Consider the following 22710-nt stretch of genomic DNA (forward strand, 5'->3'; position numbering starts at 1 on the left):
CTGGGGACAGCCCCGGTAAGGACAGACCCCTGGGGACAGCCCTGCTGGGGACAGCCCCACAGCCACACTGGGGACAGCCCCGCTGGGGACAGCCCCACAGCCACACTGGGGACAGCAACACTGGGGACAGCCCCGGTAAGGACAGACCCCTGGGGACAGCCCTGCTGGGGGCAGCCCCACAGCCCCCCTGGGGACAGCCCTACAGCCACACTGGGGACAGCAACACTGGGGACAGCCCCACAGCCACACTAGGGACCGCAACACTGGGGACAGACCCACAGCCCCGCTGGGGACAGCCCCACTAAGGACAGACCCCTGGGGACAGCCCTGCTGGGGACAGACCCCTGGGGACAGCCCTGCTGGGGACAGACCCACAGCCCCCCTGGGGACAGCCACACTGGGGACAGCCCCACAGCCACACTGGGGACAGCCACCCTGGAGACAGCCCCACAGCCACACTAGGGACCGCAACACTGGGGGCAGACCCACTTGGGACAGCCCCCCTGGGGACAGCCCCATCGGGGACAGCCCCACCGCCCCACTGGGGACAGCCCTGGTAAGGACAGCCCCACTAGTTCTTTCTTTCCTTTCTTTCCCTCCCAATCAGCCCCCCTCTCGTGAGCCACTCAGCCACGGGCACTGCAGGGAGAGGGGCTTCTCTCCCTGCGCCACCTCCTGCTGCTGCACAGCTGGCCCCAGGTGTGGCTGAGCAGGGTCTGTGCTCAGGTGTGGCTGAGCAGGGTGCGTGGCTGAGCAGGGTGTGTGGCTCCAAGTGTGACTGAGCAGGGTTTGTGCCCCAGGTGTGGCTGAGTAGGATCTGTGCTCCAGGTGTGGCTGAACAGGGTGTATGGCTGAGCAGGGTTTGTGGCTGAGCAGGGTTTGTGCCCCAGATGGGACTGAGCAGGGTGTGCGGCCCCAGGTGTGGCTGAGCAGGGTTTGTGCTCAGGTGTGGCTGAGCAGGGTGCGTGGCTGAGCAGGGTGTGTGGCTCCAAGTGTGACTGAGCAGGGTTTGTGCCCCAGGTGTGGCTGAGTAGGATCTGTGCTCCAGGTGTGGCTGAACAGGGTGTATGGCTGAGCAGGGTTTGTGGCTGAGCAGGGTTTGTGCCCCAGATGGGACTGAGCAGGGTGTGCGGCCCCAGGTGTGGCTGAGCAGGGTTTGTGCTCCAGGGCTGTCTGATCAGGGTCTGTGCTCAGGTGTGGCTGAAGAGGGTGTGTGCTCCAGGTGGGGCTGAGCAGGGTGTGTGTTCCAGCTGTGACTGAGCAGGGTTTATGCTCCAGGTGTGGCTGAGCAGGGTGTGTGCTCCAGGGCTGTCTGATCAGGGTCTGTGCTCCAGGTGTGACTGATCAGGGTCTGTGCTCCAGGGCTGTCTGATCAGGGTCTGTGCTCCAGGTGTGACTGAGCAGGGTGTGTGCTCAGGGGTGACTGAGCAGGGTCTGTGCTCCAGGGCTGTCTGATCAGGTTTTGTGGCTCCAGGTGTGGCAGCTCTCCGAGAGGATCAGTGTCAACGTGTGCTCGCTGCTGGACTGGAAGCGCTGCGTGGCCGTGCACCTCTGGTACCTGCTGCCCCCCACGGCCTCCATCTCCAGGGCTCTGGCCATGTATGAGTCAGCCTTTCAGGTGGGTCACTGCCTCCTGCCCTAAAGCAGCCCTTCGGGGTGCTCCTGCCTGCTGCTGCTGCACAGAGGCTCCAGGAGCAGCCAGGAGTTGCTGAACGTGGGATGGAGTGTAGGATATGGGGGGAATGGATTCCCACTGCCAGAGGGCAGGGTTAGGTGGGATACTGGGGAGGAATTCCTCCCTGGGTGGGTGGGCAGGCCCTGGCACAGGGTGCCCAGAGCAGCTGGGGCTGCCCTTGCATCCCTAAAAGCATCCCAGGCCAGGGTGGACAGGGCTTGGAGCAGCCTGGGACAGTGGAAGGTGTCCCTATGGTAGGGAGTGGAACTGGATGGTCTTTAAGGTGCTTTACAACCCAAACCATTCTGTCATTCTATAGAACCATAAGTTCTGTGGAGAAAACCCATTTATGGAGTGTTTCCAAGTTTTGTCCAGCTGTTCATCCTAGGAAGAGGATCAGTGGCCAACAGCAGAGAAGCCCTTTTGAGGCAGACAGCCTGTTCTCCCACTGGGGTCATTAATCCTCACATGCCTTGTCCAGCAGCTCATGGTGCCTCACAGCCTGTGTGTGCCCCCCCAGCCCCTGTCCCACCCCCTGTGGCTCCATGCATTATGCAGAGCCCTGTGTCTTGGTGCAGAGCTCTCAGCTCTGTGTGCAGCAGGACAAAGGGTTCTGCTGAAAAACATGTTTAATCATTTAACTAAAGCCAGCTCAGCCCTCCATCCTCAAGCACAGCAGCAAGTCTGGAAACGTGTCACTGATGTTTGCTTCAATATCCAGTGTTGGGCACTTTTGAATACCCAGCTGAAGTGCAAGTTCTCAGCTGATTGTTCTGACTGACTCAGTGTGTCCTGTGCTGTTGTGGCTGCCCAGACCCTGCTTGGCTACAGAGAGAAGGCTCCCTGGGATGCATCCACCTCATTCCACCAAGGCCCACGTGGTTTTCCAGCTACAAAAGCCTTTGGGAATCCAGGCTGTGTGTGAGAGCTGGCTGTACCTCCAGGCAGTGGTTTGTCAGAGCTCAGTGTGAGACATGAACCCGCCCGAGCATTTTGGGTTCAGGTTTTTCATGTTGGTCCATAGTTCTGGGGAGGTTCCACCTGCAGGTGCAGAAAGAATCTCCTGAGCCTGCTGAGCTGGGGAATTCAGTTTTGTTCAGAGTATGGTCTTCAAACTTACTGTTGAAACTATCTCCCTAGAACACCTCAGAGTGTGAAAAATACGCCTGCTGTCCTCTGCCTCCTTACCTGGAGGATTCTGGGTATGTCATTGAGGAAGACGACAATGGAGGAAGGCCCCTGAGAGATGTCTGCTTCCATTTGTTAAAGCTCTACAGTGACAGGTAAGTGGGCAAACAGTTCAGTAAGTATTTAGAAAAGTCATGATCAGTCAGTGACTGCCTGAGTTCACCAAGCAGGGGGATGAAATCAGCCTGAACCTCTTGAAATCAGCCCCACATGTATCCCTGACAGAAGGTGGTGTCACCTGGGGATGGTAGAATTGGGAACCTTGAGCTTTGGGGGAGATTTGTGGGATTTTAGGTGCTTTGTGTGTCTGAAGAGTGCAGGAAGGCTTCTCTGTAGCTGCCTTTGTGGAAGGCAGTGAGAAATCTGCAGGGGAGCACACACAAAGGAAAAGGGGTGACAGTCTGGGTGCAGACTCATTAGATTTTAGCAGTAAAGACTGTTAATTTTCTTCTTAAAAAAGAAAACCAAACCCCCATAACTGCTGTAAATCACACACGTGGAGGTGGGTGAAGGGAGGGGACTGGATGTGATTCTGTGGGCACAACCAGCTCTGCCAGTTACCAGCTCTCCTCTGCAGGTCCTACGAGCTTGACCAGCTGCTGGACCCCAGGAGTGTCACCTCTGACCCGCTGGATTTCCGCCTCAGCTGGCACCTGTGGGAGGTGCTCAGGGCCCTCAACTACTGCCACCTGTCCCAGCAGAGCTGGGGGGTGCTCAACACCAGCTACGCTGCCCAGCTGGAGAGCGAGGGGCTCTGGGAGTGGGCCGTGTTCGTGATGCTGCACGAGCCTGACGCGCAGTGAGTGACCCTGGGGGGCTGTGCTGGGCCTGGACACACAGTGACAGTGACCCTGGGGGGCTGTGCTGGGCTGGACACATCCTGAGTGACCCTGGGTGGCTGTGCTGGGTTGGACACGCTGTGAGTGTGACCCTGGGTGACTGTCCTGGGTTGGACACGCTGTGAGTGTGACCCTGGGTGACTGTCCTGGGATGGACATGCAGTGAGTGAACCTGTATGACTGTCCTGGGCTGGACAGGCTGTGAGTGTGACCCTGGGTGACTGTCCTGGGTTGGACACGCTGTGAGTGTGACCCTGTGTGACTGTCCTGGGCTAGACAGGCTGTGACAGACCCTGTGTGACTGTTCCAGGCCTTGCAATAACTTGGGCTCAGTCCTAAAGACCTGTGGTTGCAGTGGTTTCTCCCACATGGAGCTGTGCACACCGAGGGCTTTGTGCCACCTGGGAAAATCCCAGAATCCCAGACTGGTGTGAGGTGGGAGGGTCCTGAAGGCCATGTTGTCCTGCAGTGCCTGCTCCTGTGTGGGTGGCAGGAGCAGTGACGCTGCCCTGTGCCCGCACTGTGGGTGGGTGGCAGGAGCAGAGCAGTGACGCTGCCCTGTGCCCGCAGTGTGGGTGGATGGCAGGAGCAGAGCAGTGACACTGCCCTGTGCCTGCAGTGTGGGTGGGTGGCAGGAGCAGTGACACTGCCCTGTGCCTGCAGTGCCCTGCTCCTGTGAGTTGGCAGGAGCACTGACACTGCCCTGTACCCGCAGTGTGGGTGGGTGGCAGGAGCAGAGCAGTGACGCTGCCCTGTGCCCGCAGTGTGGGTGGGTTGCAGGAGCACTGACGCTGCCCTGTGCCCGCAATGCCTGCTCCTGTGAGGTGGCAGGAGCAGTGATGCTGCCCTGTGCCCACAGTGTGGGTGGGTGGCAGGAGCAGTGATGCTGCCCTGTGCCCACAGTGTAGGTGGATGGCAGGAGCAGTGATGCTGCCCTGTGCCCGCAGTGTGGGTGGGTGGCAGGAGCACTGACGCTGCCCTGTGCCCGCAGTGCCCTGCTCCTGTGAGGTGGCAGGAGCAGTAACAGCTGCCCTGTGCCCACAGTGTGGGTGGGTGGCAGGAGCACTGACGCTGCCCTGTGCCCGCAGTGCCCGAGAGAAGGCCGTGCGCGAGCTGCTGGGCCGGCACTGCGCGCTGGCCGAGGGCCCCGAGGGCTGGGCCAAGGAGACCTTCCTGACGCAGCGCCTGTGCGTGCCCCCGCGCTGGATCCACGAGGCCAAGGCTGTCCGCGCCAGGATGGAGGGAGACAAGCACAAGGAGGCCCTGTTCCTCTTCAAGGCTGGCCACTGGAACCAGTGCCACAAGCTGGTCGTCAGGCACTTGGCCTCAGGTGGGTCTTGCTGCTCCTCCTGCGTCCTGAGCTTTGAGCAGCACACAAAGGCATGGTGGGAGTGGGATGCCCTCTGCTCTGCAGCCAGGCTGGGAGAGCTGGGGGGGCTCACCTGGACAGGAGAAGCTGCAGGGAGAGCTCAGAGCCCCTGGCAGGGCCTGAAGGGGCTCCAGGAGAGCTGCAGAGGGACTGGGGACAAGTGGAAAGGGGTGGGACTGGATGATATTTGAGATCCCTCCCAGCGCAAACCAGTGAGTGACTCCATGATTCCAAGCCATGGGGCGGCCAGTGAAGGGACCAGGCTGGGTTTGGAGCAGCAGAGTCAGCACAGAGGGCCTGGCAGTTCCAAACCAGCTCTCCCTGGATACCTGGCATGGTGCTTTTCCTGGGCAAACAGGGAAGCAGGGCAGTGCTTTCCCTGCTGCACAGCCCCACCTTCCTGGGGCACAGGGGCCTCTGGGGACAAGGGCAGCAGTGGCCTTCTGTTCCCTGCTCTGTGGGAGACGGGATGGGCTCTGTTCCTAACTGCAGCTCTCTGCAGATGCAATTATCAGCGAGAACTACAAGTACCTGAAGGGGTTCCTGGAGGACCTGGAGCCGCCGGAGCGCAGCGCGCTCATCCAGGACTGGGAGCTGGCGGGGCTGGTCTACCTCGACTACATCCGTGTCAACGAGATGCTGGACAGGATTCAGCAGGTGGGGATTCACAGCTCCCACGGGGGCTGCACTGGAGCGCTCACTGGCTGCTGAGGGGGAGTGTGATGGTGTTCACAGGGGTCCCAGGATGAGGGAAGAGACGAGGATCTGACTCCATGTTTCAGAAAACTGATTTATTATTTTATGATATAATATGTATCATATATCATATATTAAAACTATACTAAAAGAATAGAAAAAAGGATTTCATCAGAAGGCTGGCTAAGAATAGAAAAGATGGAATGATGACAAAGGTTTGTGTCTTGGACAGAGAGTCTGAGCCAGCTGACTGTGATTGGCCATTAATCAGAAACAACCACATGAGACCAATCCCAGATGCACCTGTTGCATCCCACAGCAGCAGATAACCATTGTTTGCATTTTGTTCCTGAGGCCTCTCAGCTTCTCAGGAGAAAAACTCTTAAGGAAAGGATTTTTCAGAAAATATCCTGGCTACAGGGGGGATTGGTGCTTCTCTTTGGCAGGCACTTCAGTGAGAACGTGGGGCATCTCTAAAACTGGGCTTTGCTGTCTGCTGTCACAGCAAGGGGTGGGCTGTGCCCTGTGCGAGTGTGACAGTGACAAGTGAAAGGGATGGGACAAACCCAGCAATCTCCACGTTCATTCCCCCAAATTCCTGTCCAGGCTTCCCCTTTGCCTGCTCTGGTGTGAATTGAGGCAGGTTTTGGTGTGTGTGTGTTTGGCCTTGGAGCTGACCCGTGTTTGCTTCCAGCTGGATGTGTCCACCTACGAGCTGGAGCGGTTACACACCAAAGTGACGTCCCTGTGCAACAGGATAGAGCAGCTGCAGTGCCACACGGCCAAGGACCGCCTGGCTCAGTCAGGTACGCTGACACCCTGTCCTGCAGCTCCCTGGGACACCTGGGCAGCACCTGTGTCCCCTGCTCACAGAACCATTTAGGTTGGAAGAGACCCTTCAGATTGAGCCCAGCCATTCCCCAGCACTGCCAAGGCCACCACTGACCTGTGTCCCTAAGTGTCACATCCACAGGGCTGTGAAATCCTCCAGGGATGGGCATTCCAAACCTCCCTGGGCAGCTGTGCCAGGGCTGCACAGCCCTATCTGGGAAGGAGTTGTCCCAATATCCAACCAGCCTGAGGCCGTTCCCTCTGCTCCTGTCCCTGTTCCCTGGGAGCAGAGCCCGACCCCCCCGTCCTGCCAAGGAGTTGAGGAGTGTGGGAAGGTCCCTACTTGGGCTCCTTTTCTGCAGGCTGAGTCTCCTCAGGCCTTTTGGGGAAGAATTTTTCCCCAGTATCCAACCTAAACCCCCCCTGGCACAGGCTGTTTGCTCTCCTCCTGTGGCTGCACTGCCTGTGCTGAGGGGGGGAGCAGGGAGAGGACAGCACATCCAGTGCCTTCCCTCCCGAGCTGCCCCTGCCCCATCAGTCCCGCTGGGTTTGCTCTGCAGCGCTTCTGGGGCGGAGCACATGCAGGGTGTGCTGGTGTTCACAGGGATCCCAGGCTGAGGGGAGAGATGAGAATCTTGACTCCATGTTTCAGAAGGCTGATTTATTATTTTATGATATATATTATATTAAAAGAAAATTATATACTAACACTCTACTAAAAGAATAGAAGAAAGGATTTCATCAGCAGGCTAGCAAAGGAAGGAATGATAATAAAATCTTGTGACTGACCAGGGAGTCTGAGCCAGCTGACTGTGATTGGCCATTAATTAGAAACAACCACATGAAACCAATCACAGATGCACCTGTTGCATTCCACAGCAGCAGATAACCATTGTTTACATTTCGTTTCTGAGGCCCCTCAGCTTCTCAGGAGCAAAACCCAAGCAAAGGTATTTCTCATAAAGCCCATGCGTGACAGCAGCGCTGTGTCCCACTCTTGCAGACATGGCGAAGCGCGTGGCCAACGTGCTGCGGGCGGTGCTGAGCCTGCAGCAGGGCCCCGAGGTGGGCCCCGAGCCCGCGGAGCCGCACGTGCCGCTGCGCCTGCTGGCCCCGCACATCAGCCGCCTGCCCATGCCCGAGGACTACGCGCTGGAGGAGCTGCGCGGCCTCACGCAGGCCTACCTGCGCGAGCTGGCCCTGGCCGCGCACTGAGCGCCCCACGGGCCTCACCCGGCAGCATTCACCCCAGCAGGGCAGCCAAGGCAGGGCTGTGCCCGCTGGGGAACGGCTCCGTGCCCGCCCCGGACCCTGCCCCAGCGCCCGGCACCGCCCCGGGGTGCGCGCCCAAGGTCTTCATGCATGAGGAGTATCGAAAGGTTTTTATCGAAAAAATATAAATAAATGCTCTAGATTATTTTCCTGTCTTTTTGAAAACCACAAATAAAATGTTTATAGTACTCCCATGGGTGCCTGTGGTTTTTAAGGATTTGGGTTTGAGTTTGGAGGTGTGGGTCCTTTGCTGTGTCACCCCGGGATGGGTGGGTGGGGGGTAAGGACAGCCCAGGAATGTCTGATACAATCCCACCTTGCTTTGGTGCTCATCGGGGTAGGCTCCTTCAGAGTCTCGGGAGGAAACATCACTCATCTCTGGGAACCAGATAAACCAGATTGTGGCCTTTTGGTAATGAAAAGAGCTCCTGTAAAAGCTGGACACGGACTGGGGACAAGGCCTGCAGGGACAGCACCCAGGGAATGGCTGCCAGTGCCAGAGGGCAGGGCTGGGTGGGAGATTGGGAATCAGGAATGTGGGAAGCTTTAAAATTAGAGGGTTTTGGGAAAGTTGTAAAAGGTAGGATTCAGAGACAGTAGAACTGGGATTAGGAGTTCTGCTCCACCCTGGGAGGGTGGGCAGGCCCTGGCACAGGGTGAACAGTGAATCACAGAATTCCGGAATGTCCTGAGCTGGAGGGACCCCCAGGGACCCCCCAGTGCCAGCCCTGCCCTGCCCAGAGCCCACCAAGCCCAGCCTGGGCATCCCTGGCAGCGCTGGCCAAAGGCTCCTGGAGCTGTGGCAGCCTCGGGGCCGTGCCCATTCCCTGGGCAGCCTGGGCAGTGCCAGCACCCTCTGGGCAAGAACCTTTCCCTGCTGTGCAGCCTGAGCTGGCCTGGCCCGGCCCCAGGCGCTCCCTGGCGCTGTCCCTGTCCCAGAGCAGAGCTCGGAGCTGTCCCTGCGCTGCCCCTCGGGAGGAGCTGCAGCCCCGGGGAGCTCTGAGCTCAGGCTGCTCCAGCCTGGGCTGCCCAGGGCACCTCGGGGCCCTCCTGACCCTGCCCCAGCCCCGTGCCCCTGCTCTGGGCCCTTTCCAGCAGCTTCTGATCTCTCATTGACACAGCCAGAGCTGTCCCAGCACTGGGGTGAGGCTGCCCCAGCCCAGAGCAGAGCGGGACAATCCCTTCTGTGAAAAATGCCTATTTCATGATTGACTTTTTGCAAATATTAAAATGAATATTATATATGCTGTGTTAGAAAGTAATGCTGTATTAATTCTCTTAAGTAGTGGGTTAAATATAGTTTTAGGTTATAACAAAATGTTAAAATAGAAACTATGCTATGTAAGACACTTTTCAAAGAAAGGACACACCAAGACAGCATCCACAGGACACCTGAATCTTTCAGAGAAAGAGAATTTATTGCTCCATTATCAGGAGAAATGAACTTCTTCCTGCCTCACTCAGCCCTGGAGACACTGTCAGGATTCAGAGGAAGGAGCTGACACTGCCCAGGCAGAATCCTGTGTTTGAATGGAATTTATGCATCATGGATGAGGTGTATGAATATGTAACAGGTTATTGTTTTTAAGGGTTAATCCTCTGTTAACGTGGATCCTTTTTCGGTATAATTTTGCCCAGAAAAGGTACCCGGGCTGTCCATAACTCTTTGTTTCTGTTGTCTCATATTGCCCTAATCCAAATTATTGGATTGTCCTAGTCCAAATTATTATTATTCCAATTGTATTACTATTTTTATAAGCATTTTATTACTATTAAACTTTTAACATTTTAAAAACAAGCGACTGGCGTTTTTCACACCTTCAGAGGGAAGTGCAGGTGATGGTGTCTCCGGGATCCCTGGCAGTGCCCAAGGCCAGGTTGGCATCGGGGCTGGGAGCAGGCTGGCACAGTGGGAGGTGTCCCTGCCATGGCAGGGTGGCACTGGGTGGGGTTTAAGGTCCCTTCAATCCCAAACCTGCTCTGTAACCGCGGCAGGGGATCAGCCACCGCTCCCGCTGCTTTCTCGTCAGCGAACACCGCAGAGCCGGGGGAGGAGCGGGCCCGGACGAGTGACAGAAACAGAAATAAAGGCAGGAACGCAAATAAAAACAGAAACTCAAATAAAGGGAGGAACGGAAATAAAGGCAGGAACCGAACTAAAGGCAGCAAATGCCTTTCCGCAGTGCGGGGAGAGAGCGGGGCCCACAGGAAGCGCCGCCAAGGCGCCGCTGGGCGGGGCCTGAGGGGAAGGGGCGGGGCTTTGTGAGATGGAGGCGTGGTGTGTGATTGATTGGGGGCACGGCTTGACTGCATGGGGCGTGGTCTAGCCCTTTGTGGGCGTGGTCCGCGTGGGGGCGTGGCTAACACCCTGCCGTCCCCGCCGCCATTTTCCGCTAGGTGATGGAGCGGGTGGTGTCGCTGGAATCGATGGGCGTCGGTCGCATTGATAAAGGGCGATAGACGCGGCCAGCAGCGATGAGGAGCCGCAGCGGAGCTCCTGGGCGTTTCCCGTCGCGAGGTACGGCTGGCAGGTGTGGGTGTGTGCGGTGCCATGTCCCCCCGCTGTCCCCGGGCGCGGCCCTTCGGTGCCAATGGAGCGGCTCCCTGAGGGGAGCGGGGCGCGCTCCTTCCCCCGGCTGAGGGGAGCGGTCTGGGCCCTGCCCGGGCATTCCTGGGGGCTCTGCTGGAGCCGTGTGGGGCTCGGGCCCATGGGGAGCCCCCTGAACCGCACACGGTGCCCCAGAACCCCACCGGGTTCGCCCTTGGCAGCGTCCCGCTCGCTGCATTGGCCCCGGCCATGGCCCGGGAGGTGCCTGGGGAGGCTTTAGTGTGGGGATGGCACCAAGGGCTGATGGTTGAAGGAACAGCGGCTGGTGAGGGCCGCAGCGCCCCCTTGTCCCAGGCGTGGTATGCTGTGTCCCAAATCCTTGGGGCTGGCACAGCCCTGCCAGCCCATGCAGTGCCAGCTGTGCCCCATGGGCACCTTGTCCCCAGCCCAGAGCGCTCAGTGCCACCTCCAGGGCACACCTGCAGGGATGGGCACTGCAAAGCTCCCTGGGCAGCCCCTGCCAAGGCCTGAGCTCCCTTTCCATGGGCAAATTGCTGCTGCTGTCCCAGCTGAGCCTGCCCTGGCCCAGCCTGAGGTGTCTCCTCCCCAGCACTGTGGCAGCCCGTGGGATAAGGGCTGTTGGTAATGGCCGTGGGTTATGGAGGTTAAGTGATTTCCATGTCCTTAGAAGTGGTTTTTCCAAAGTCACCCAGTCCAGGGTGGGAATAATGCTACAGGCACGGTGTGGTTCCCTGGCTCGGGAGGATTCAGGATTTTATGGAGCTCCAAGGGTGTCACGATGGTGCCAGACTCTGCTCAGTGGTGCCAGTGGCAGGATGAGCAGCAATGGCCAGGGACTAAAACACAACAATTTCAGCCCAGCCTGAGGCAGAGCTTCCTTCTCTGAAGGGGCAGAGCCCTGGAACAGCTGCCCAGGGAGGGACTGGAGTCTCTGGAGACATCCCAAACCCCCTGGGCACGTTCCTGTGTCCCTGCTGCAGTGACCCTGCCTGGGCAGGGCAGGGCTGGGTGGGCTCAGAGCTCCCTGTGCAGGCTCAGAATGTTCCTCTGCAGACTTCCCTGCTGTCAGTCAGGTCTCTGCCTCTCTCAGTATTCCCATAAGCTGATTTATGTAACTAAATAGACCATCTGCTTCTTTCAGAGAACTGGGGGAGAGCTTTTCTGAAATATGAGCCACTGACTTTCAAGACTTCAAAGCTGCTTTTTTATTTTTTCTTTTCTGATTGGGAGCAAATATAACCCCATCCAGCCTGAACCTGAGAGCCACTAAACTGATCCCAGGAGAGGAGAAGCTGCAGGGAGAGCTCAGAGCCCCTGGCAGGGTCTGAGGGGCTCCAGCAGAGCTGCAGAGGGACTGGGGACAAGGCCTGCAGGGACAGCACCCAGGGAATGGCTGCCAGTGCCAGAGGGCAGGGCTGGGTGGGATCTGGGCAATGAGGAATTGTTCCCTTTGAGGGTGGGCAGGCCCTGGCACAGGGTGCCCAGAGCAGCTGGGGCTGCCCCTGCATCCCTGGCAGTGCCCAAGGCCAGGCTGGGCACTGGGGACAGTGGGAGGTGTCCCTGCCATGGCAGGGTGGCACTGGGTGGGATTTGGGGTCCCTGCAGCCCAAACCTTTTGTGATTCCATGATTTTATGAGTGAGAGAGTGACATGAGGCTGCACTCACTGCTGCACTCACTGCTCTCTCCATGGCTTCTCCACAGGGATTGCTGCAGCTCTGAAGAGGAGGACCAACAAAAGCTCACCAGAGTTCTGACAGAAATGGTTTTCCCCTGGAATCTCCCTGGCAGTGGTAGATCTGCAGAGGACATCCAGCTTTAGAATCCTGGAGATGAGCACATGTTATCACATTTTCTCAGGCAGTGGAAGGTGCTGAAGAAGTAACCTGGCTCTGAGTGTGCCTCATGTGGGAGCCTCCTTTGCTCAGCAGCCAGAGGCCGCCAGGAGCCTGGTGTGGTTCCCAGAGTGGGATCATTGCCAGTGATATCCCTGCAGCATGGCCAGCCAGGATCCCAGGTACACACAGCACATCCCCGTGGGCAGGGAGTGCTGCAGACAGGGCCTGGGGGAGCTGAGGGCTTATAAGGGAAAGGAAATCATTTACCAGGGAATGCAGCGTGCCCAGGGCTGCTCCTGAAGGGAACTCTCTGAACAACCTGCAAAGTCCCAGCTTGCAGGTGCAGCTGCTCTTTGGAATGAATTCTGCTGGAATGAATGAGCAGAGTGAGGGGAGGAGAGCATCCCCTGAGGCTCTGGGACTGTCACTTGCACAGATCCAAGTTCCTAACACGTACCCAGTGCCTTCCTACACACTGAGCACTGGGAGATTGACTTCTCAGATAAAGGGTTTAGTTCACTTGACTTTAACAGATTGCTTCTATCCTGTGTTAATATATGAATATACAGGGTTATATATTAATATATAGTCATATATAGAGTGTGCTCTGGCATGATTTTAAGCTGGTTGTTTTGCAGAAAAATAATTCCAGTTGTATTTGCAAATAATGTTGAATTAAAAAGCAGTTAATTTTTGTTAAACCTGGGGGGAAGATTCTTTAGAAATAGATGCACCTTTGCCCAGCTAACTCAAAACCACATCCTGTGGATATTAATGTTATGGTGGTGTTAAATAGAGTACAAAATAACAGTGAAGAGAAGGATTATTTTAATAGATCTTATGCATTAAAAAATTGTAACAAACTTCATAACTTCTTTGTAATTAATATTTTCCTAAGTGCTCTGTTGATCTTTTCCCTTTTTGGAAACAATTCCTCCAATGGTGATGAGTTTATTTCAAACAAAGCCAAGCAAAGTTTGTTTTCATTGTGGTAATGAAGTTGGAGTGAGTGGCATTGAATTTTCAGATACTACCTAAATGCAAAGTTAATATAAATAATTTTACAGTGGTTTCTGCTTTATTTGAAGTGGTAGGAGCCCATTCCATGTGGAAAAAGAAAAAGGAAAGGGCTGTTGCCATGGAAATGGACCAAAATTGCCATTAAATTATAAAGATCGGTGCTCCAGTAACTCTTTCAGTACCACTGCCCTCCCTCAGCCACTGGAGAGGGTAAAACAATTCTGTACAGAAACCTTGGGTTAGTTAAAAGTGATTTACTAGCTAATTTACTGTCATAGTTTAGTAAAATGTGCTTGTTTTTCATGTTTGTAGGAGCAGAAGCAAAATGTTCCTTTTGCAAGCAGAGAGGTTTGTTTGTTAATGTCCATGGGAACCCCAATGGATGTGCCAATGCCTCTCTGTCAGCTTGGTGAGTACCTGAACCTTTGGGGTAGAGAGCAGCACTGCAGGGGGCTCATTAATTCATTAATAATCCTGCTGAGTTAATGAAGTGAGAGACCATCATGGTATTGTAGAACCTCCCTGGAGTAATTCCCAGAGTAAGGATCTCTGGTGCTACCCCTGCCTGCTCCATTCTGTGCATAAACCATGAGCAGGGCTGGAGCCAGGCTGGGAGAGCTGGGAATGCTCAACCTAGGGAAGGGAAAGCTGCAGGGAGAGCTCAGAGCCCCTGGCAGGGCCTGAAGGGGCTCCAGCAGAGCTGCAGAGGGACTGGGGACAAGGCCTGCAGGGACAGCACCCAGGGAATGGCTTCAAAGTAGGATTTGATGGCATCTTGGCAATGAGGAATTGTTCCCTGGCAGGGTGGGCAGGGGCTGGGATGGAATTCCCAGAGCAGCTGGGGCTGCCCCTGCATCCCTGGCAGTGCCCAAGGCCAGGCTGGACACTGGGGACAGTGGGAGGTGTCCCTGCCATGGCAGCAATGGGAATGGATAAGTTTTGGGGTCACTCCCAACCCAAATTAGTCTGGGATTCATGCCTGATTCCTCCATGCCTGGACTGGTGACTCTGGCCCCAGAGTGGGCTTTAGGTCCCTTCCAGGCCATTCCATCCCATGGTTCTGCCTCCCTGCAAGCCCAGGAACTCTCAGGTACATGTGAGGGTTTTTATTTTTTTAATCTGAGTTTTTCCAGCACTCCTCAGTTTCTGGATCAGCAGGTGAAACAAGCTCAGTTTAGCTGAGCTGTACTTGTTGTGAGAAGGGGATTTGTTAGTTAGGGTCCTTTAATCCTGTAAAAAGGGTCAGATCATCATCCCAGAACCCCAGACTGGTTTGGGTTGGGAGGGACCTCAGAGCCCACCCAGTGCCACCCCTGCCATGGCAGGGACACCTCCCCCTGTCCCAGCCCCAGTGTCCAGCCTGGCGTGGGACACTGCCAGGGTGGTAGAAACTCAAAGATGCTGCAGAGGATTCCCCAGGCAGATTCCAGACCATCCCTGTTTCCCCAGGCTGAACGCTCCCAGTTACTCGTTCTCAGATATTTATCTTGGCTGTGTCTCCTTTGTAAGAGTGTAGCACAAACAGTTTTGCAACTGTTCAACTTCCTTTGCTAAACTTGTTTGTTGAAACAAAGTTCAGAGGCAGTTTGAGCTCTGAACTGAAAGGAATTTGGTTTGGATGCAGAAGAGGCATTGAAAAATCAAATAATGCCAACTGGAATGCAGCAGCAGTTCAGCAGACACAATTTATTACAAATCTGAGCTTGCGTTCAGATAATAATAATAATAATAATAATAATAATAATAATAATAATAATAATAATAATAATAGTAGCTAAAATATTGCTTGATTTATCCCCACTGGACTTTTTTTCCAAATGGGTGATTTCCTAGCTGGTAAGAAATCCATTGTTCTACATTTAGCTGCAGTTAAACCCATGATTTATGAATCTACATAAAGATTGTTCAAATTCTCTAATTCAAGGCCCAGATTTCTCTTTTCACAGTCATGCTGACTGTGGCACATCTTTTTAAAACAACAGGTCAAGACAAAAGAGAGTTTTAGGGAAGATAAGGAAGGAACTGTCCAGATTTTCCCATGGAGTTTATGTAAAACAGAAATGTGTTTGGAATTAAAGCAGTGACTGCTTTGGCCAACTGGGTGTGGGAGTCAGCATTTCCTGAGTCAGAGGCATGACCACAAAAACGCCTTAAAACAAGAACAGGAAGTTTCTCTTTGTTGCACTCAAAGCAAAAGGGAGGCTGAAGGGTCTTGAGAAAAAAGAAAATTAGAGGGGTCAGAACAAAAACTTCAAGTGTTTGGAGGCACTGTGTTGAAAAGATGGGGATGATGAGAAGCTGGGTTGGTCAAGAAAATTCCTGGATGCAGTGAGAGCCAGGGTGGGTCAGAGGCTGCTGGGGAGGTTCTACAGGAACATGGAGGAACCTCTGGAATGCAGGATTGCCCAGGGAAGCTGGGGCTGCCCCTGGGTCCCTGGCAGTGCCCAAGGCCACCTGGCAGCAGCCTGGCACAGTGGGAGGAGTCCCTGCCATGGCAGGAGTGGCATTGGGTGCTCTTTAAGGTCCCTTCCAACCCAAACCCTGCTGGGGTCTATGAGGATCAGTCAAGCAACAATGGAATATTTTCCCAGGTCAGCCCTAAAATTCTTGGGATGGCTTGAAAAGGTTTTTGAATAGAGTCAGAGTCCTCTGAGAGATGATTTGATGAGAACACCTTGGGTGGTTTTGCTGACCCTGAATCCTGAACCTCACGGGGAGGGATCCAGGAGGCAGCTCCTCCTTGGAGCCCCAGGTTCATGGACACTTCTCCCAGGCTCTGGAGGAGCAGGGAAAGGGTGGGAAACTCTAGGAAGGGGTGAAAGAAAGTAGCAGTTCCAGCAGGGAGTGCTGGGTATGAACCAATTGTTGCAAATGAGTAATTACAATAAAAGTCAGGTGCTGTGGATGGATACACCAAAGCATTAATACAGAGTTTCACTTTCCAGTGTGCCTCACCTTTCTGTCTGCAGCTGTTTGCAGCCTGCCTGGTAAGAGTGTTACCATCTCTAAAATGCTTTTCCTAACACATTTCATAGCTTGCACATCCTCACCCAGCATCATTTTGAACTTCATGCTCTTTGGAGGAAGAACTTAGAGAAATGTAATCCATGTGCACAGTGCTTTGCATTGCTGTGTCTGCTGTGCTGAGCTCTCCCCTGTGGCTGCTTTTTGGGGCAAATCCTGAGCTGCTCTAAATGGCTTTGTTTATTTATTAGAGTGGTTGCAAAGCTCAGAGTTGTTTGTTGGTTTTTTTTGGGTTTTTTTTTTTTTTTTTTGTGTTATTTTTCCTTTCTAGAGAGAAAGGGGCTTCCTTACAACCTCCAGATGGACTCCCACAATTTCCAGCACATTTTGTCCTGGCAGGCAGAACATGACCCAGCTGTGCCAGCATCCTACAACGTGCTCTACAAAGACTACAGGCAAGTCACACAAAATAAGGCACAAATTCTGCTTTTGTGGTTATTGACCCAAAGAGGAGGGAGCTTTGCAGTGCCCATCCCTGCAGGTGTCCCCTGGAGGTGGCACTGAGTGCTCTGGGCTGGGCACAAGGTGCCCATGGGGCACAGCTGGCACTGCATGGGCTGGGGGGGCTTTGCCAGCACCAGGGATCACTGAAAATAATCAGGCTGAGGTTTTCTCTGTTTTTCTTGGGTTTTTTCTTAGTTTTTCTGAGTTTTTTTTTTCCCTTGAGATGCTCTCCTCACGCTGCCATGCCTTCTCACATCAGAGGAGTGAGACTCTTGCTCTTTCCTGCAGGAGCCAGGACTGGATGCGTGCTCAGCAGTGTTCAGGCATTGCCCAGCTCTCCTGTGAGCTGACAGAGGAGTTCAAGGCCATCTATACTGAGTATTCTGTATTTGTTCAGAGCGTTGGAGGAGCTCAGCTGCTCAATTCTTCTCTGCTGCGTTTTGTGCCATTCACTGAGAGTAAGTTCTGTCTCTGCATTTCTTCTTTTTGTAGTTTTCATTAGCAGCTGATCCTGAATTGTGTTCTGTTAGCTTTGCTGTAAGACTCCACACTGACTGTGTTGGTGGCTATTTGTATGTAGTATTTATGTGTAGTCCTGATTTGTAGGTCTGATAAAGGAATGAGGCTCTGGTTTTGAAATAAATACATTACAATTATAAAGAAAATACAGTTGTGCATTGACAAACACCAAGTAAAAATCTCTTGACTGTGTAAGCTACATAACTTAAAGAGCAACATTGTATTTGTGTGTTCAAATAGTGAATGTTGAGTTTAATAGTGCCAGGTCTGCATAAGGTGTAGGGAAGAGATTGATGGACAAACAATCCATCTGCCCTTGTCTTTATTGCCAGAGGTGGCTTCACCCTTGGCTCTGCTGAAAAGGGAGTTGTGAGCTCACAGAGCTAAGAGATGTTGAGCAGCAGCTGGAGAGCTGTGGAGGATGAAGTGATGGTGTTTGCTCTGAGCTCAGCAGAGGCAGCTGCTGTGTCCCCTTGCAGGGTCAGCAATGAGGGAACACGGAGGGAATGGGGAGAATGGGACAAGGAGAACTGAAGGAGAACAGCCTGAGGAGGAGCCCTGCTGTCCCTGCAGTTGGTTTAATAAAAAGGGCAGGACAAGGGGGAATGGGTTTTAGCTGAAGGAGAGCAGGGTTACATGGATTTTGGGAATTGTTCCCTGGCAGGGTGGGCAGGGGCTGGGATGGAATTCCCAGAGCAGCTGGGGCTGCCCCTGCATCCCTGTCAGTGCCCAAGGCCAGGCTGGACACTGGGGACAGTGGGAGGTGTCCCTGCCATGGCAGGGGTGGCACTGGGTGGGCTCTGAAGTTCTTCCCAACCCAAACCATTCCAGGATTCTGTTCTGTACTTTAACCTCAGCTTTAATTTCATGTAGATACAAAGATCACATCTCTGTGAAGCTGGAGTAAAGCCTCTATTCCCTTTCTGCTTCTTCCTTCCACTCCTTTTCCTTTGAAGTCTGGCCCTGTGGGAAATGATGGTTTGGCTGTGGAGGTTAAATGTTGCAAGGCCTTGTGGATTTACAGCAGTGACCTCTCTGGAGTCTGCTGAGCCAGCCCTGTGTGCATCACAGAAATGGAATTGTCCTGGATAAAGTAGAACTGTATTTTTCCATCATTTTTTTCCTCTCTCTTGTTTTCCAACAGCAATTCTGGGACCACCAGAAGTGAATGTCACTTCCTGTCCAAACTGCCTCAATGTCACCATAAAGCTGCCAGCCTCTCACTTCAGACAGAATGGGAAGCTGCAGTCTTTAATTGATATCTATCAAGAGCTGGATTATGATATCACCCTGAAGTCACAGGATGGAGAGCACAAGGTAGGGAAATTTGGGAATAGTTGTGCTTTAAAGGAGGGACATAGAGGGCATGAAATGGCTCTGGTGGTTAACAGGCTCCCAAAACCAAATATGTGGATGGAAGCAAAAGAAAACATAGAAATAGATTTCTTAGAAGAAAAGAGAGAGCATGGCCAGCAGAATCTGAGCTTCCTTTTCCTGCAGGGGGCAGGTCAGGGGGAGGGAGCAGGGGCTCTTCCAGCCAATCACTGACTTCAAACCATTGTTTTTTCATGGCAGAGGCCACGGCAGAGAACCACTGAGGAGGTGTTCAGTGTTGTCATTGAGGAGTTGTATCCCAGCAGGAATTACTGCCTGTCCGTGGGGGTCACTGCATCCCTGAACAAGAATTCTGTGCCCTCCCCCTGGAAATGTGTCACTGCAGACTCAGAGGCTCAGCAAGGTGATGGGGCTGTGGGCAGGGGGCTGGGCCGGGTGTGCACTGTGTTCTTTGGTGTAGGGACATTTACAGTTCAGTCCTGAAAAACAAATGATCACAGAATTCCAGAATGTCCTGAGCTGCAGGGAGCCCCAGGGATCAGCCCTGCCAGCCCAGAGCCCACCAAGCCCAGCCTGGGCATCCCAAAGGCTCCTGGAGCTGTGGCAGCCTCGGGGCCATGCCCATTCCCTGGGCAGTGCCAGCACCCTCTGGGCAAGAACCTTGCCCTGAAACCCAACCTAAATCCCTCCAGGCCCAGCCCCAGCTGCTCCCTGGATGCTGTCTCTCACTGGCAGAGAGAAACATCCCAAGAGAGAACCATTGTGGGTATTTAGGAGTGAAATATAAACCCCCAGCACTTTAAGGGAACGAATCTCTTGGCAGTCCCCTGAACCATACAGATCTCCACTAGCTCTGCAGAAAGATGGAGTCACTTCTTTTGTAACTCCTGAAGCTAATTTGGGATTTGGTCTTGTTCTGACTTTAACTTTCACAGATCCCTTCTGACCAAAATTATTGGGGATTCCTGCTAGCTGTTGTGACTGACAGATCTGGAATGTGGTGGTGGGACACTTCCTCCATGTGTGTTTATTTGATTTTTTCACTCCAGGGTACCATGAAGCTGCAGTGGCAGGTGCCGTCTGTGTCGCGCTGATCATTGCTGCAGTCCTGAAGTGTGTGCATGCAGCAGGTTGCATTTTCCCAAAGTTCTCCCTTCCTCAGAGCCTGGTATGTAACAGCTCTCAGAGGAGGTTTAACAGCTGGGATTTCCAGCCCTGTGCTTTAGGTACAAGTTCTGTAACAGCACAGAGTGCTTGCATTTGTAGTTTACCTCAGTCCAAGATGCTCTCTAGGCTGCCAAGCTTTGTCTGATCTTCAGAACAAATGTTCAAAACCACTCCTTGCTATTTCTGTGACAAGTTACAGAGAGGATCATCCCACCCTGCTCAGGGGGAACATCCAGGGGTGAGCAGAGGGCTGGAGAAGCTGCCCTGTGAGGAGAGACTGGAGGAGTTGTTCCACTGTTTCATAATAATAATAAAATAATCTCTCTTGAACTTTCTCTGTGATCAAGCACAGAGGGAGCCACTCCAGAGCCAGCTAGTTTATTTCCATAGATTGAATTTAAATGGATAATTTCATTCACAAATAATTGTGCCACTAAATTTCAGTCACAAATAACAAGATTTCTTGTTTCTATCTTTTATCTTTTTTTACTTGTTCTTTTTTTAGAGTCTCTGATTTCTTTTGCATTTAATTCTGTAGGGTTTTTCAGCACAAATATTTTCCATTTTCTACAAACATATCCAGAGCAAATGGGTGTCACTTTTTTCTAAGACTTCTTCCACGAGTTTCTGTCCTTTGCTTATCATGTCCTTGTCATCACTCACATCCCAACAATTGCTGAACACATTACTAAGGAATATCTAAGATTTATTTATTTTTTATTGTCACTTGATGAATGCTTCAAATATTGAATAATCCTCTGAAGTGCAGGGGGAATACAGGGCTTGGGATGTTAAAATTGTGAAAATTGCTTCAAAAGATAATTTCTAAAGGACATTAAAATTGCTCAGCTGTGATAGAGGTGACTGCAAGAGTTGGGAGAGTGACAAGACTCAGCTCACCCTGGCAGGGTGGGCAGGCCCTGCATCCCTGGCAGTGCCCAAGGCCAGGCTGGACACTGGGGACAGTGGGAGGTGTCCCTGCCATGGCAGGGATTGGAATGTGATGATTTTTTAAGACCCCTTCTCACTCAAACCTTTCAGGGGTTCTGTGATGTTCAGGAATGAAAAAGAAGGAACAATTGTATCTGTCCTGGTTTAGGGCAAATTTGGGAGATAAAAGCATCACATAGTCAGCCTAGGATACCTAGATACCCTGAACTCTGCAGAAAAAGCCCAAAGTGTGGCACAGAAGGAATCATTTGTTTGACAAACATATGACAAACATAACCTCCTCATGGCTGGAGGTTATTTGGAGTTTTTTTTCATTGTGTTGTGTGCATATGTGCAAAAGTGGCTGATTATTTAATTCCTTTTATTCTCCAGGCATTCATCAGGAAGTTGGCCTACTCCCCGTGGGTGTCTGTGTCAGAAAGAGTGGAACTGAACTCAGTGGAGATCATCCTCAGAGAGGTGAAGAGCAAGGCCAGGGGCTGCACAGGCAGTGCCAGTGACGACAGTGACAGTGACAGCAGTGACAGTGACAGCAGTGCCCCGTGTGACCACGACTACACGCGGCGGGGCAGGCTGGGCAGGGGCAGTGTCCCCCGGGGCTGTGACGCCCCCGTTAGCCCAGAGCAGTACTCAGTGGGCAGCACCTGTGAGCCCAGCAGCCCCCAGGCTGGGCACACGGCAGCTGCTGAGCCCCAGGAGCCCCAGGGCCACCCTGCAGGGGACAGGGACACGGGGAGTGAGCTGCTGAGCCCTCTGTGTGGGGACAGCCCTGAGCCCCAGGGGGACGGTGGGTGCTTCACCATCAGCCTGCAGACGGTGCTGCTGGGCACCCTGGAGCAGGATGGGCACAGCCCTGCAGCTGCTCCCCCAGCCCAGGGGGATGCAGGGGACTGGCACTCTGCTCATGGTGGGCAGGCAAAGCTGCTGCAGGACACGGCAAGTGGGCAGGGAGCACCTTGTGCTAATGACTTCCACGAGTGGCAAAACTCCTCTTCCTCTGAGGAAAGCGACTCTTTGGACTCAGACTCAGAGCAAGTAACGGGCTACATGAGGAGATGAAGAAGGGAGAACTGCTTTTACTTTATAACATAGGAATCAGTGTTGTCCAACTCTTATTTCTGGACTGAACACACAGATCTTGTCCTTTCATTAACATCCTGTGGTGTGGGCTCCTGCAGAAAGCTGGGGGTGTTTGTCTGGAGAAGCATCCAGAGAGACCTTAGAGCTCCTTCTGTGCCCAAAGGGGCTCCAAAGGAGGGGCTGTGGACAAGCTGTGGAGGGACAGGACAAGAGGGAATGGCCTCAAACTGACAGAGGGCAATTTTGGATTAGAAATTGTTCCCTGTGAGGGTGGGGAGAGACAATTTCCAAGACCTGCAGGGACAGCACCCAGGGAATGGCTGCCAGTGCCAGAGGGCAGGGCTGGCTGGGATCTGGGCAATGAGGAATTGTTCCCTGGCTGGGTGGGCAGGCCCTGGCACAGGGTGCCCAGAGCAGCTGGGGCTGCCCCTGCATCCCTGGCAGTGCCCAAGGCCAGGCTGGGCACTGGGGCTGGAGCAGCCTGGGACAATGGGAGGTTGGTCTCCCAACCAGACCACTTTTACAATTTTTTTATTCTTTATCTCTGTCTCTGGATTTTTGTGAAACCTGTTCTGCTGGCTGGATACTGTATTTGTGCAGAGAGCACTGATCAAGTGGAATAATGGGGGCAGAGACATGAACACTCAGCTGACAAAAGAGTGGATCGAGGCATTAATGCACTTCTTGAATTTATTTTTGTATCATTTTGTACAATTACTGATTCATATTAAAATATTTTTATGACATTTAAAATCCGAATGAGCAATTTTAAATTGGTGTGAACAGCCCTGATGTGTGAGGGGAAAGAGACCCGGTGTGTGAGGGGGAGCCCTCAGCCCGGGGCCGCCGCCATGCCCGGTGCCCGCCCTGCCCTGTGGGGAAGCGGAAGGCTCG

The 22710-nt window shown here is 53.4% G+C and overlaps 2 protein-coding genes across 4 annotated transcripts in view; both read left to right on the forward strand.

The window, feature by feature from the left end:
- The window catches only part of NUP98 (nucleoporin 98 and 96 precursor), a 39329-nt gene extending 31271 nt beyond the window's left edge, over positions 1 to 8058 (forward strand). For both annotated transcript variants that reach the window (XM_074533333.1, XM_074533338.1), the window contains 7 exons: positions 1475 to 1618; positions 2816 to 2958; positions 3441 to 3662; positions 4791 to 5032; positions 5574 to 5728; positions 6462 to 6573; positions 7602 to 8058. In XM_074533333.1, the coding sequence (XP_074389434.1) occupies positions 1475 to 1618; positions 2816 to 2958; positions 3441 to 3662; positions 4791 to 5032; positions 5574 to 5728; positions 6462 to 6573; positions 7602 to 7813 (1230 nt within the window). In that variant the 3' untranslated portion in view covers positions 7814 to 8058. The remainder of the gene's footprint in view (positions 1 to 1474; positions 1619 to 2815; positions 2959 to 3440; positions 3663 to 4790; positions 5033 to 5573; positions 5729 to 6461; positions 6574 to 7601) is intronic.
- Positions 8059 to 10229: 2171 nt separating this feature from the next.
- On the forward strand, positions 10230 to 22569 carry IFNAR2 (interferon alpha and beta receptor subunit 2). 2 transcript variants are annotated; one of them, XM_074533455.1, is made up of 10 exons: positions 10230 to 10388; positions 12143 to 12455; positions 13609 to 13705; positions 16242 to 16283; positions 16592 to 16715; positions 17053 to 17222; positions 18428 to 18600; positions 18859 to 19021; positions 19668 to 19786; positions 21109 to 22569. In XM_074533455.1, exons 3-10 carry the CDS (start codon positions 13657 to 13659, stop codon positions 21793 to 21795), a joined length of 1527 nt encoding a protein of 508 aa, XP_074389556.1. In that variant the 5' UTR covers positions 10230 to 10388; positions 12143 to 12455; positions 13609 to 13656; the 3' UTR covers positions 21796 to 22569. The 2 variants fall into 2 exon arrangements, with proteins under 2 accessions (XP_074389556.1, XP_074389562.1); XM_074533461.1 differs by lacking the exon at positions 16242 to 16283.
- Positions 22570 to 22710: the final 141 nt, after the last annotated feature.

This window comes from Zonotrichia albicollis, chromosome 2 (genome assembly GCF_047830755.1).
Source record: "Zonotrichia albicollis isolate bZonAlb1 chromosome 2, bZonAlb1.hap1, whole genome shotgun sequence".
NCBI classification, from domain to species: Eukaryota; Metazoa; Chordata; class Aves; order Passeriformes; family Passerellidae; genus Zonotrichia; species Zonotrichia albicollis.